The sequence below is a fragment of the Galeopterus variegatus genome, unplaced genomic scaffold (assembly GCF_000696425.1).
Source record: "Galeopterus variegatus unplaced genomic scaffold, G_variegatus-3.0.2 Scaffold9076, whole genome shotgun sequence".
Lineage (NCBI taxonomy): Eukaryota > Metazoa > Chordata > Mammalia > Dermoptera > Cynocephalidae > Galeopterus > Galeopterus variegatus.
Window position 1 is genome coordinate 64,112 of NW_007735187.1, and position 15,306 is coordinate 79,417.

Sequence of the window (15,306 nt, forward strand, 5' to 3'; positions counted from 1 at the left end):
GGATAAGAGCGGCTAATTATATTGTGTTTGAACATTATGTATATTTTTAAGTTTTTGAAAAAATTGTGTCACTTTCTGGGCAGAAAGAGAAATCAAGAAAGCTTGCCTATTTACTATAGCCACCCAAAAATCAAAAACAAAATTAGGAAATCAGTTAACCAAGGATGTGAAAAATCTCTATAATGAGAACTACAAACCACTGCTGAGAGAAATTAGAGAGGATACAAGAAGATGGAAAGATATCCCATGCTCTTGGATTGGAAGAATCAACATTGTGAAAATGTCCATACTACCCAAAGTGATATACAAATTCAATGCAATCCCCATCAGAATTCCAATGACTTTTTTCTCAGAAATGGAAAGAACTACCCAGACATTTATATGGAATAACGAAAGACCACACATAGCCAAAGCAATGCTGAGCAAAAAAATAAATAAAGCTGGAGGCATAACCCTACCTCACTTTAAACTATACTACAAAGCTATAATAACCAAAACAGTATGGTAGTTGCATAAAAAAAGACACACTGATCAATAGAATAGAGTAGAAAATCCAGAAATCAACCCACACACCAGCAGCCATCTGATCTTTGACAAAAGCACCAAGCATATACACTAGGGAAGAGACTGCCTTTTCAGCAAATGGGGCTGGGATAACTGGATATCAATATACAGGAGAATGAAACAAGACCCATACCTTTCACCCTACACTAAAGTCAACTCAAAATGGATTAAAGAATTAAATATACACCGTGAAACAATAAAAGTTCTTACAGAAAACATAGGAGAATCACTTCAGGAAGTAGGACTGGACACAGACTTCGTGAATATGGCACCCAAAGCACAGGCAACCAAAGAAAAAAAAATGGGATTATATCAAACTAAAAAGCTTCTGCACAGCAAAAGAAACAATTAACAGAGTTAAAAGACAACCAGCAGAGTGGGAGAAAATATTTCCAAAATATACATCTGACAAAGGATTAATATCCAGAATATACAAGGAAATCAAACAACTTTACAAGAACAAAACAAGCTACCCAATTAAAAAATGGGCAAAGAGCTAAATAGGTATTTTTCTGCAGAAGATATACGAATGGCCAACAGACATATGATAAAATGCTCAACATCACTCAGCATTCAGGAAATGCACATCAAAACCACACTGAGATACCATCTCACCCCAGTTAGGATGGCTAACATCCAAAAGACTCTGAACGATAAATGCTGGTGAGGTTGTGGAGGAAAAGGAACCCTCATACATTGTGGTGGGACTGCAAAATGGTGCAGCCTCTATGGAAAATGGTATGGAGGTTCCTCAAACAATTGCAGATAGATCTACCATATGACCCAGCTATCCCACTGCTGGGAATATACCCAGAACAGTGGAAATCATCAAGTCGAAGGAATACCTGTTCCCCAGTGTTCATCGCAGCACTCTTTACAATAGCTAAGAGTGGGAACCATCCCAAATGTCCATCATCAGATGAGTAGATATGGAAAATTTGGTATATCTACTCAACAGCATACTACTTAGCTATAAAAAAGAATGAAATAGTGCCATTTGCAATGACATGGATGGACCTAGAGAGAATTATATTAAGTGAAATGAGACAGGCACAGAAAGAGAAATACCACATGTTCTCACTCATTTTGGGGAGCTAAAAATAAATAAATAAATACACACACACCCCAAAAAACCGGGGGGGGGAGGGAAGAAGACACAACAATTAGAATTCCTTGAAGTTGATACGACAAGTGAACAGAAAGGACATTGTTGGGAGGGAGGGGGTAGAGGGATGAGGGAGGGAGGTTTCGGTGATGGGCCACAATAACCAACCACATTGTATATTGACAAAATAAAATATTTAAAAATAAAGAAATATGCGACAGCCCTGATCTATGGTGGGGAAGTGAAACGAGGATTTATAGGAGAAGACTGGAAGAAGAATTTGAGCTTGAGTCTACTGTAATGGCTGTGTAGAAATGTGTCCTTGTGGTTATTAGAATAACAATCATGCTTCTTTTCAGAAACAGGAGAGCTAGGGGTAAGAATTTCAGGAGAAGGATAGACTCTGGAGCAACAGCGTTTGATTTATGTCTCCTCAAATTTCACTGAAGCTTGAGTTGTGTCCCCAAGTTTTATGTATTAGAAACTTAGTGCCCACTGTGACTGTTAAGAGGGTGGGAAATCCTGTTATGGTAATTGAAGGGTGGAGACTTGAAGAAATGATTGGATTGTAGGACCCTGCAATAGTGAATGGATTAAAAGTGGTGGTCAGGGGCATGGTTCCTGAGATTTAAAAGAAGAGGAGAGTCTGTCTTTATCTCTGCTTTCTCTCTGCTCTGCCATTTTGCAATGTGATACCCTGCTGTCACTGTCACCACCACCAAGGCCTTTACCAGCTGTGTTCCCTGGGCTTTAGACTTCCCAGCCTCTGAAACTACAAGCAATAAATCTCATTTTTTTATAAATTACCCAGTACCCTGTATTTTGCTGTAAACAACAGAAACAGACTAATGCATACAGTTTTGTGAGTTTTGAAAAATGTACTCATTAGTGTAGCTGTCACCACAATCAAGATACAGGACTGTTCCATACCTCCAAAAAATGAATTGTGTTTATGTTTCAACCCTTACACCCACTTTTACCCCTGAAAACCGCTGATTTGTTTTTGATCCATTTTCTGTGCCTACAATTTTTCCTCTTCCAGAATGTCTTATAATTGGAATCATGCAGGATGTAGCCTTTTGAAGCTGGGGATATTTTCTAAAAGATGCACTTGACACTTCCACGTAAATCCTATTGGCCAGAACTTAGTCACGTGGCCACACCTACAGCAAGAAAGGCAGGAAATGTTGATGGTACAATGAATAGCTATATGTTTGGCTATTGTGGAAGTGTTCTATGACTAAGAAAGGAGGAGGGAAAATAAACACTGGGAAAAATATAAGTGTCTTCAGTTTCCACAAACATGAACATGCTCATTCAGACAATGATACATGGAGAATTTGTTTATTTCAAAATATTAATGAGATATAGAAATTTTAGTTATGTTTTAAATTTTTCTTGAGATAATACTTACCTTTGTAGAAAAGATGCTTCAAACAAAAAAGCTTGTGGAAGTGAGTTGCCTGAGACTGTAAGTCAATGGCTTCCCGTGGAAGAATTCAGAATTTACTGAAACAACCCGAATGGCAAAATCACACATAGACTACACTTAGGACATAAGGAGAAAATGTAAAATTTTTATTTTCCTTAACTTTTCTAATCTTTCCTTTGGCTCACCCATTATATCTAGGGAAAAACAGAATTAAATGTTTAACCTTGTTTAAATCAATCTGATCTGAGCCATTAAATAGGATCCCTATTTAGGTGACTTAGACAGTTACTCCCCAGCCATCCTGTTTCTCTCACACTGTGGTTTATGAAGAAAACTGGGATTTCCAGGCCTCAGTCTCTACTTGGGAGAGGTTCTTCATCTGTCAGGTCTCTGAAGTTCTCCTGGCGCTCAGCCAGGGAGTCCAGGCAGATGTAACCCAGAGTCAATTTCTCAGTCCAGCAGTGTCAACGGGATGACCTTGGCTGACTGCACCACAACTCTGCTTTTCCTGGTCTAAAATCATCTAGGCATGTGGCAGTGGCTCTCACTCAGTCCTGAAATGTCACTTATAGGTTGTGTTTGGCTGCATGTAAGGGAGACTTCACTAACATGGCTTAACAATCAACAGTTTGATCTTGATACAACAAGGGGTGTATGGATAGTAAGTCTAGGGCTAATATAACTATCCAAGAACCAGATTTTTTTTCTCCCTTTCTGCTTCCCCGTTCTTTGCAATTAACTTTTATCTTCAAAGTAGTAAGTTGGCTGACCAACTCCAGCCTCACGTGTGAATCACAGGCGGGAAGAGGAAGAGAGTAACAATAAAGAAGGCAGGATGGCATGTGAATTACAAAAGCAAAATGAACGCAGAAACACCACCAGACTTCTCCTTAGGCCTTCTGTTTATGTGCTTACCACCACCTGCAGGAAACAATGGGCAATTTGTATTTCATGTGGGTGCGTTACTTTGTAAGCAAAATTGTAGTTTTGTTAGTAAGGAAGATGGAGGAAAAGGCTACTGAGTGGACAGCTAGTAGCCTGGGCCATGCACAGCGTGGCTGAGTCAGCGCTGTACCTCGCTCCAGGGCTGCATCCATCTCACTAAGGCGGGACCAAGCAGAGACACGCCATGGCCCAGAGAGGCTGCTCATAGATATTCATACTGGATTGACCAAAGTTAAGAGGGTGACTCCACTGCATAACCAGAATCTTCAGAAACTCAGGGACACAGGACAGGAAACTGATGCAACGTCTCATTGGCCAATCAGGCCTTAATTACCCTAGATCCTCCCCATGGCTGAATATTCCTCCCCTTAATAATGATAGGGAAACACCTCCATCCCAGAACAAAGTATAAACCGTCCCCTTAGGAATCCAGGGGGAGGGGGATGGCAGTGCGGTCCTCCCTTGCACACTTGTTCTGTGTGTATTTCTTCTTTGTAATAAAGCCCAATTATGTTCTGCCTCTCTGTCTTTGTAATAAAGCCCAATTATGTTCTGCCTCTCTGTCTCTCTCTTCTTTTCCTTTTGCCAGTCCCGTGAAAGAGTTTTCCTTTCATGGATTGACCAAGGATCTGCAATTGCTGCCTGGTAACATCAGGAAGCAATGTCACCTCTAGGGAGGCTTTCTTTGACAACCTCCCAAACAAACTAAGGCCTCTATGCTATCTATGAACCAAGGACAGGTCAAGAAAATCAAACCTCAGAGCTTGAGTCTGCTTCCACAAAAACACAGAGACTCCTAACAGGCTAAGCAGCCAATGGGTAAACTTTAAATAAACTATTAAGAATGAAATATTGGAAAGGAATGGAGAGCAAGTGTCACGAGACAGATACTGAAGGTGTTTCAGTCCTTGAAACAAGGAACTACTCATGGCCACATCCACATGTGAAAAGCTTTTCCCCTGAGGACACTCCCCAGACCAAGGCTCAAGGGATGAGTAGAACTCAATTATCTAATAAACTTCTCGTTTCTGAATGGACAACACCTGGAGGCACAAGATGTCATTGCTTTATTCCTCTTCCTTCCTCTCTGGGTCCTTTCCCCTATAACAGGAGGCGGGTGTTCCCACATCTTACTACCTAGACTTCTCCTGTGTAAATGTAGTTGCCTAGCAAAGGAAACCTGGCTCTTGTTATGTCAGCTGGAGAAGTAATAAAACAGTCCATTCTGAAGAAAATACCGAGGATAACAAACCTGTCATCTTTTGATACTATTACTATTTAAATCTTAAATACTATTAATATTTTTGAGTGTTAAAAGCTGGTTATTACTGCATGTTTTCCCCTGTATGTTAATAGAGCAAATATTACAATTTCAAAAAAACTCAATCGTTAGCATAATTGAGCCATCTGGAGGGATTGTTAAAGAGCAGTTTGTGACTTAGTAGGTGTGGGGTGGATCCTGAGACCCTGCATTCCTAAGAAGTCCTCAGAAATTGTAGATGCTGCTGTTCCAGGACAGTGCTTTGAGAATAGAATGACCGCAGTGGAGCAAAGATCCTGCGCTTGAAAAGGAAAAAGGGAAAGTCACTTCAATAATGGTCAAAGCATTTTCCCCATTTCAGAAGTTCCTAGCAAGTGACAGGGTGCCAAAGACCCTTCTCCCGTGATGGATTCTGAAGGAAATAGAATACACACAAAGAACCGAATCCAATAAGGAAAAATACCGTCTTTGTGTCAAAAGCATAGAACTCCTAGTAAAGCTGATGAAACCAGAGCAGGGACCAGAGTCAAAGTAGGTTTCTTAATCCTTCTACTTGACGGAAGAGAGCTAGTTCCACACAATGGGCCACCTGACAACCAGAGACTCACATTCGGAAAAGGTGGGAACTCAGAGTAAGACCCAGGCAGAACAGCCAGAAAGAGACCTTCATTGCTGCCTATGGTGTGAAATGAGGAAGCAAAAGTGTAGGTCATAATTGGTCACTGTTAGGTTCGGCGAGACAGAGAAAAGAGAGAGACTGAGCCAGGAGCCATTTCAGCCTAAAGATTTATTCCACTAACATGGAGTCAGACTGAGCCAGATCAGTTCCCCAAAAACCGAGGAAAGCAGGAGGCTTATAAGACTTTTAGGGAGGGTTCTGACAGAGCAATGGGCAATTTTGAACTCAGTGGTATGCAAGGTGACACAGCATCTGTGGTCTAATAACATCTGGTCACTTAGGGCAGAGGTTCTTCATTAGCCACTATCTCAGTACAAAGCATCCAACCCAAAGCCTGCTAGACACAGCTCACAAGACGTTCCTTTGATGATAACGGTCCTGGTGAACTTTACCCCTTCCTAAGAGAGGAATCTCAGTTCCCAGAGCAGAAAAGAGAAAGGGGAGAGTGTGAAGGGAGAATGGTGCTTAACCAGGCTGTGCTGACGGTAAACTAGCCATGAGGCCTAATAGTAACCAGGGGCCAAAGGGAGAGAGAGCCACCTGTTTCTGGTTTGTGAAAAGTAAAAATAATGGTGGGAAGTGGTCCAGTGGGTATCAGACTCTCCCTGACATCCTAGAATAGATCAGTCACTCTGCCATTCCTGAGAAGGAGAAAACTTATTAAGTGTTCACCCCAGAGTTACTGTCTCTGGGAGTGAGAGGACAAGCAGTTTCTCTTTCCAAGCCAGAGGGAAGAGAGTGAGCTGCATGTCGGAATGCCCAGTGCTGCCTGTGGGACCCTCCTTGTGACTCACAATCTCCAGTATGTTTGGTAAAGTCTACAAAATGCAGAGCATATGTTCGGATGGTGGAAACCAGCTAGAGAACTGAACTTCAAGTCTACGTGAAATGGGGTTAAATAGATGGAGGACCTTGGCATGGGACTGAGAATATAGAGGGCAGCGTGGACAAGGGAGCTTAGAAAATTCCAAACAAGAACACAAGGATTTTGGACTCTCACGTGCTGTGTAAATGCAGCTTGGGATAGAGTAATGCGCAGCTGCTAAATGGGTAAAAAAAAAAGTGAGTGCTTCATATATTCCAGGCACTTGATATTCAATGATGAATAAAGAAGATTTTTCTGCCAGCAACTAATGGGAGACAAACAAGAAGTACATATAATACGAGACCAAATGTACTGTCTTCTGGGTATACCCGACATGAAAGAGCATAACCTTCTTGGATGGGATAGGAAACATTTCCACAAGAAGGTTGGATTGAATGCTGTTCAAAAAGGGAAACTGAGGCACAATAAAATTCTAAAGAGTTTATTTGAGTAAGAAGCACTTTATAAATTGGGAAACTTCAAACCAAAGAGGTTTAATGTTCTGATGACAAAGCATCTCAAGTAAGTGTTTGTAGGGTGAATGTGAAAGCAAAACAAAGAAATTATTTGATTGTTTGCAGTTACAAAATTGCCTGTTTTGGTTTACTTTGTTAGAACGTCCCTAGTCACATAATCATATGCTAGTTGGTTGCTTATAATTGATCAAGGTTAAGTTTTGTTTCTGTCAAACATATGCATTTATCAGAAATGACCCAAGTTAAGTTTTGCTTATATTTACGGTTTAAGCAAAGTTAAGGCTATTTTTAATGCCTAGTTGCTTCGTTTACTCAGAAGTTTTTAAAGCATGGCCTTCATTTTATTTTTACTTGAGGAATGTTCCCATTTTGGTCCTTTCTCAGCAAGCTGAGAGTGTGATCAAATGGCACAGCTTTACTCTAGGTTACCACTATTGATGCAGTCATTGGAAAAAACATCAGGGAGCTGTTATCGGCATCATCAACAGGTGTGCTGGGATGCAGAATCACACAACCAGCATTAGTAATAACACAGTCATTTTTGGTTTCCTTGAATTGTCTGATACTGATGGCAATCAATTGACATGTGAGTGACCTCTGGAAGTTACCTAAAACCCTTGAGAGAATACAACACACCAGAGGGGTAAACATAATAACTATGAGGAGAATAATAGCCAAGGATTGAAATTTTATTCTGAGCAAGTATAACCAGGAACCAACATTTAACCAGCTAAATAAATCAGTGGAGGAGGCACACCCATCTGGTAGAAGACTTTTATTTGTTTCTTAAAAGCCTTTAAATTGGGGGCAGTAATTTCTAATTTATTAACATAAAATCAATTTTTTTAATGAATAAGAACACAAGCTCCTTCCAATTAAGCTCTTAAGGTGTCAATAACTTCTATTTTGAAGACCATCGAGGCTAAATTGTTTATTCAAATTGTATTTGCTTAAAGGGAATTCAAGATGTAGTTCTATGAAAACAAAAGAAAAACAAAGGTTAATATTTTGGGCAAATCACGATTGTAATCTAGGAGTTTGTAGGGCAGCTTTTAGATTTGAGTTTGAAGCATCTTTAGATGGTGAGTAAAGATGGCAATTGAATGTCTCTGGTTACATCATCAGGTGGTTTTCTGGTGAACTCCCCAAGTAACCCATAGAGCCCTAGGCACAAAGATTGTCCATACATATTCTTTTGCAGTGATTTTGCTGAAGCTTAAAGTTATCCAGTTTCACCTTCCAGGAACTGGAAAAAAGGCAGTTTTCGTTTTTAGTAAAACTAGAAAACATATCAGTTATTGCAGGATACTCCTGGCTCATTTGAGGATCTAATTTTTTAAGAAAGTTGATGTTGAAAAGGCTCTGGTAGAAAAGGCAAGAGATCAAAGAGGTTTGTAGGTTCAGAATATTTTTTCATGAGGGCACTGCAGAGATGCCTTTAGATAGGCTATTTTGAGTCATTGCACCTTTTGGAAGCCTGTTTCCCATTCAAAACTGCCTCCTATTATTTCTGACGCACTCGTGATCTCACCTGTTTTCCTGTGTGACCATACATGAGTAATTTCATCTAGGATAAAATGTTTCCATTGTTGACCCTGTAACTGTTATCTTCCTGAGTTGCCCCTATTTCTCTAGAAAGGCACAGGTTTTGAATTCAAAATCTCAAAGCATATAATTAGCTGGAGTTCCAGTTGGAGGAGTCCCAGACTCCTTGTGTGTTGACAAACCAGTAATACCATATCCTAAAATTTTAGTTACCTGATAGCTCCAACTGCAGTCAGTCTGCTTTCTCTTGAATACCTCGTTCAACCTGTCAAACACCCTGTTTGATCTTTGGATCTCAATCTGGATTCCAGATCTGGTCTGTCAGCTAGTGCACTATACTGGATATAGACCAGTTTCTGTCAAACACCTAGTTTAACCTCTAGATTCAGTCAGAAATAAAAATTACTCAAACTCAGAGAAGCAAAATGGAAAGAGGAACTTACCCACTTATCTCCAGATACAGGAAGAAAATGTTAGCATAATGGGCTCAGTGGGCACTTACACCTGGTTACTTGTTATTCCTGGAGGTCACTGGGTCAGGGCAGTGGGGCTCCTTCATGTCCCACTTCTGACACCAGACTTTTAAAAAATTTAAAACTGAGACACCATAAAAATTTTAAAGCATTTATTTGAGTATGAAGCAATTCATGAATTGCAAAACACCAAACTGAAAAAGGTTTAGTGTTCAGATGACGAATGCAGAAGCATAAAAAAGAGAAATTATTTGATTGTTTACATTTACAAAACTGCGTTTTTCTGTTTTACTCTGTTGAACGTCCTTAGACACATTATCATATGTTAGCTGGCTGCTTATAATTGAGTCATTTATCAGAAATGACCCACGTTAGGTTTCACTTATATTTGCAGTTTATGCAAGATTAAGGCTATTTTTAATGCCTGTTTGGTTTCGTTTCCTCAGGAATTTTTCAGGCCCAGTCTCCATTTTGTTTCAACAAGGTCAATGCTTATGTTGAATTCTTCAGCTGTGCCAACCTGCCTGTTGGGTGAACTCCAGCCATGTGTCATAGCAGACCAACACCTAGAAACACCCAGTTCAGCACCAGTGAGCTTCTCAGACCTCTGTCTTCCCAGCCCTCCAAGGGGTGTTCCAGCCTCGAACTCCCTGGATTAAAAGTACATCCTACATTTAATACCTAGATGAGCTTCAGTTTTTCTACTGAAATCCATCACATAAATGGAGGAAAATAAAATGTTCTTTGGAAACAATCAAGGCAAAGTAATAGTGGGATCTAAAACTGAAACTGAGCATGTTCCAGTAATTTTACATCATATAATATGAGAGTGAGACTACTTACATCATGAGGAACTTGTGTCAAATATCTTGCTAAAATGCTTATTTGGCAGGGTTAAACGATTTTAAAATATTTATACCATTAATTCATATTTTGTTCTGAATTTACAAAGTCTCTTATAAATTTGGAAATACATTAAGACAAAACATTTCCATGTATTTATCACACAGTGTCTCTTAAATCACACTTCTTATCTAGTGCTAAATAAAAATACTTGCAAAATTTTCAGTTTTAAATCACTCAATATTTGTTATTATTATAAAGGTCTTGCCTGTATGGGCAATTTTTTGGTGACTTAATGGAAGGTCTTTTATGTTTTATATAAACTTAGATTTTTAGTCTCTCCCCCAAATTTTCCAACAGAAATTTCCATAACCAAGGGAATAATTTATTTTACCTCGTTTCCAACTAAAAATGGTTTTCTTTTGTGTGCTAGAATCCAAGCTTTTTACAGACTGCCAAGTCATAAGCTAAGATCCTGTTTAAAATTGTTTAGAAATTTTTTGTTAAACATTTAATTTCTGGCTCCAGGTGACTAATTTTTCCAATTCTGTTTTTGATTGTTGAAAGGAAGCTTTTCATAAAGCTCTCTGTGGATTTGCTGAAAATGTCTGTTTATATAATATACTTCATTATATTTCCACNGATGTTGAAAAGGCTCTGGTAGAAAAGGCAAGAGATCAAAGAGGTTTGTAGGTTCAGAATAATTTTTCATGAGGGCACTGCAGAGATGCCTTTAGATAGGCTATTTTGAGTCATTCTACCTTTTGGAAGCCTGTTTCCCATTCAAGATTGCATCCTATTATTTCTGAAGCATTCGTGATCTCACCTGTTTTCCTGTGTGACCATACATGAGTAATTTCATCTAGGATAAAATGTTTCCATTGTTGACCCTGTAACTGTTATCTTCCTGAGTTGCCCCTATTTCTCGAGAAAGGCACAGGTTTTGAACTCAAAATCTCCAAGCATAAAATTAGCTGGAGTTCCAGTTGGAGGAGTCCCAGACTCCTTGTGTGTTGACAAACGCATAATACCATGTCCTAAAATTTTAGTTACCTGATAGCTCCAACTGCACTCAGTCTGCTTTCTCTTGAATACCTCATTCAACCTATCAAACACCCTGTTTGATCTCTGGATCTCAATCTGGATTCCAGATCTGGTCTGTCAGCTAGTGCACTGTACTGGATCTAGACCAGTTTCTGTCAAACACCTAGTTTAACCTCTAGATTCCGTCAGAAATAAAAATTACTCAAACTCAGAGAAGCAAAATGGAAAGAGGGACTTACCCACTTATCTCCAGATACAGCAAGAAAATGTTAGCATAATGGGCTCAGTGGGCACTTACACCTGGTTCCTTGTTATTCTTGGAGGTCACTGGGTCAGGACAGTGGGGCTCCTTCATTTCCCACTTCTGACACCAGACTGTTAAAAAACTTAAAACTGAGACACAATAAAAATTTTAAAGCATTTATTTGAGTAAGACGCAATTCATGAATTGCAAAACACCAAACTGAAAGGTTTAGTGTTCAGATGACAAAGTGTTTATAGGGTGAATGCAGAAGCAAAAAAAAAAAAGAGAGAGAGAGAGAAATTATTTGATTGTTTACGTTTACAAAATTGCTTTTTTTGTTTGTTTGTTTTACTTTGTTGAAAGTCCTTAGACACATTATCATATGTTAGCTGGCTGCTTATAATTGGGTCATTTATCAGAAATGACCCACGTTAGGTTTCACTTATATTTGCAGTTTATGCAAGATTAAGGCTATTTTTAATGCCTGTTTGGTTTCGTTTCCTCAGGAATTTTTCAGGCCCAGTCTCCATTTTGTTTCAACAAGGTCAATGCTTATGTTGAATTCTTCAGCTGTGCCAACCTGCCTGTTGGGTGAACTCCAGCCATGTGTCATAGCAGACCAACACCTAGAAACACCCAGTTCATCACCACTGAGCTTCCCAGACCTCTGTCTTCCCAGCCCTCCAAGGGGTGTTCCAGCCTCTAATTCCCTGGATTAAAAGTACATCCTACATTTAATACCTAGATGAGCTTCAGTTTTTCTACTGAAATCCTTCACATAAATGGAGGAAAATAAAATGTTCTTTGGAAACAATCAAGGCAAAGTAATAACGGGATCTAAAACTGAAACTGAGCATGTTCCAGTAATTTTACATCATATAATATGAGAGTGAGACTACTTACATCATGAGGAATTTGTGTCAAATATCTTGCTAAAATTCTTATTTGGCAGGTTTAAACGATTTTAAAACATTTATACCATTAATTCATATTTTGTTCTGAATTTACAAAGTCTCTTATAAATTTGGAAATACATTAAGACAAAACATTTCCATGTATTTATCACACAGTGTCTCTTAAATCACACTTCTTTTCTAGTGCTAAATAAAAATACTTGCAAAATTTTCAGTTTTAAATCACTCAATATTTGTTATTATTATAAAGGTCTTGCCTGTATGGGCAATTTTTTGGTGACTTAATGGAAGGTCTTTTATGTTTTATATAAACTTAGATTTTTAGTCTCTCCCCCAAATTTTCCAACAGAAATTTCCATAACCAAGGGAATAATTTATTTTACCTCGTTTCCAACTAAAAATGGTTTTCTTTTGTGTGCTAGAATCCAAGCTTTTTACAGACTGCCAAGTCATAAGCTAAGATCCTGTTTAAAATTGTTTAGAAATTTTTTGTTAAACATTTAATTTCTGGCTCCAGGTGACTAATTTTTCCAATTCTGTTTTTGATTGTTGAAAGGAAGCTTTTCATAAAGCTCTCTGTGGATTTGCTGAAAATGTCTGTTTATATAATATACTTCATTATATTTCCACNAGGCATTTTCCCTGCTTCCTCCTATTTTTTTCCCATCAGTTGGTCCAACTTCCCAGGAGCACCTTGAACCCCAAAAAAGATGAGGTGTGTCCAGGCATGTCAGTCTCCTCATGCAGGCAGACAGCTTCCTATTTGAGGCCAGAGCCAGGCCAACATTCTGCTGCCTTCTTGTCCTACCCAGTGTCGCTCCTCATAAACCCAGTCTGTAGGAACAACCTTCCAGGAAGACACCCACGTGAAGCACAGTTCTCCCATAAGCCAGGCTATCTGCCCCACAAGATGTTTAAGTCACTCAATTCCATCCTTTGCAGGTCCCCTTCTTGCCCTGTCTCCCTCCTTTCAACCCCCCACAAATGCCTTGCTAGAGAAACCCATTTATACACTCAGACACTCACCCCCTCCCTAATCTAAGCCTGCCTCGGGGTGGGGGGTGGGGGTGCTGGCCTCCTCTGCCCACCTGGCACCTCCACGGCCTCCACATTAGGTAGCCAAGGCTAGGTCCACCCTTTTGACCAGAGCCTGGTTTCTAGGATACCCCACCCCTGACTACACTCAACATGGCCACTAGGAAGTTCCAGAGTGAATGAAAGGGTGGCTCCTTCTACCTCCTTCTCTGCTCCTGCTTGCTCTCCTTCCCTCCCCATTTGTCTCAGAGCCACTGCCGTGTTCTGCCCACCACACACAGCAGGCACTTTAACAGTCATCATCCTCCCCCGTCACAGGCAAGGACAGAGATGTGAAGTCATCTGGGCAACCACTCATGCAGGGTTGCTGCATCAGCATTGACTGAGTGACTACAATGGCCAGGAAGCTGTGGGAGTTACATGGAAGAACGAGACACAGCACTGCCCTCAAGAAGCTTTGGTTCTATCAGGGAACAGGCAAATACCCCAGGAATGCAATGCCACCAAAATGGAAGTTTCTGTACTGGTGGCATCCAGAGGAAGGGAAGAAGGCATGGAGCACCTGGGACGTGAGCTGTGAACTCTGGACTCCTCCAAACACACACCCCTCTCCCCACACCAGACGCTGCCACATGAGGATGGTGCCAGCGTGGGCTCAAAGAGTCACCCTCCCCAGGAGGTGTCTGTGAGTCTTCTCTGATTCCTTCAGGACTTGGGACAGCCCTTCCAGCCGGGATTCCTCACTGAGCACTTCAGACCCTTGCCCCTGAGCGTTTTGTCTTTCCTGCACTACTTTGAGCAGGACGTTTTGCTGGGAGGACTGGTAAGCCTTGTTGCTGTAGCAATCCCCTTCATTTTCCCACAGGATTCCCTCGATTTTCTCCATAAGCTCCTGCAGCTGGGCCTCCTGCTCTGCCCGCTCCGCCCTGTTGTTGAAGCCGCAGTGGCGCCGCTCACATAGCACGTCCAGCCAGGCAAGGTCCTGGTTGTGGGTCTTTCGCACATACTCTTCCAAGGAGCCACCATCCAGGTCTTCCTTGTGGGTGAACACCAGGACTGTGTAAGCCAGAACCCCCACTCCGAAGACCTCCTGGAGGCGCCTGACCACCTGCTGGTCCTCTTCTGTGAACCGGCCCAGCTGTGTCACCAGGAGCACTGCGTGAGGCCCTGGGGACGAGAAGGCAATGGCCTGAGACATCTCCTGAGCTGCTGCTTCTGGCTGGACCTGAGGGGACAAAATGTCGGGGGTGTCGATCACCTCAAGTTCCTTCCCAGCCCACTCTCGGCTCCCTCTCTGGAGGGTCGTGGTCACTGTTTTTGCACTGACTTTGGACTCGAACACTTTCCGGCCAAGGATGCTGTTTCCTGTTGCACTTTTCCCACTTCCTGTTTTCCCCACCAGAAGGAGCCTCAGCCTCCTTGGGCTCTGTTCTTTCTCCTTCAGACCTGGAAGCATCAAAAGAAAGCAGAGGGGCTGGGGTTAGAGCCATCCACCCCCTTTACCCTCATCAGAAGCCACGCCTGGGAATGCTCCCTTATCTCAGGGCAGATCGTCCTGGCTCGGAGTAGGAGAGACTAAGACCATCTGTCCCTGAGACTTGTCCTTTGCTTCCATTCTTAGCCTATGTCCTTGAAGGTGAGGCTGAACATTGTCACCCAGTGGAATATCAGAACCATCAGCTGAGAGAGGAGACCTGCAGATGCCAACCAAACACCAAGAAACCTAACGCCAAGATGTCTAGCTGTGACTGGGGCTGGAGGGCAGGAAGGGGGTCCCCTTCTCCTGGCCTTGCAGGTCCCAAGACTCAGAGCACATAAAGAAGTGACAAATATAGCTGTTTTCCCCATCTGGTCCCCACTGAAGACATTGACGGGTCTCCT

The 15,306-nt window shown here is 41.3% G+C and overlaps 1 protein-coding gene across 1 annotated transcript in view; it reads right to left on the minus strand.

Moving 5' to 3' along the window:
* Positions 1-14,080: 14,080 nt before the first annotated feature.
* Positions 14,081-15,306, minus strand: part of GIMAP6 (GTPase, IMAP family member 6) — a 2,865-nt gene continuing 1,639 nt past the window's right edge. The window contains exon 2 of the mRNA XM_008593389.1: positions 14,081-14,871. Coding sequence (XP_008591611.1) covers positions 14,081-14,871 — 791 coding nt within the window. The remainder of the gene's footprint in view (positions 14,872-15,306) is intronic.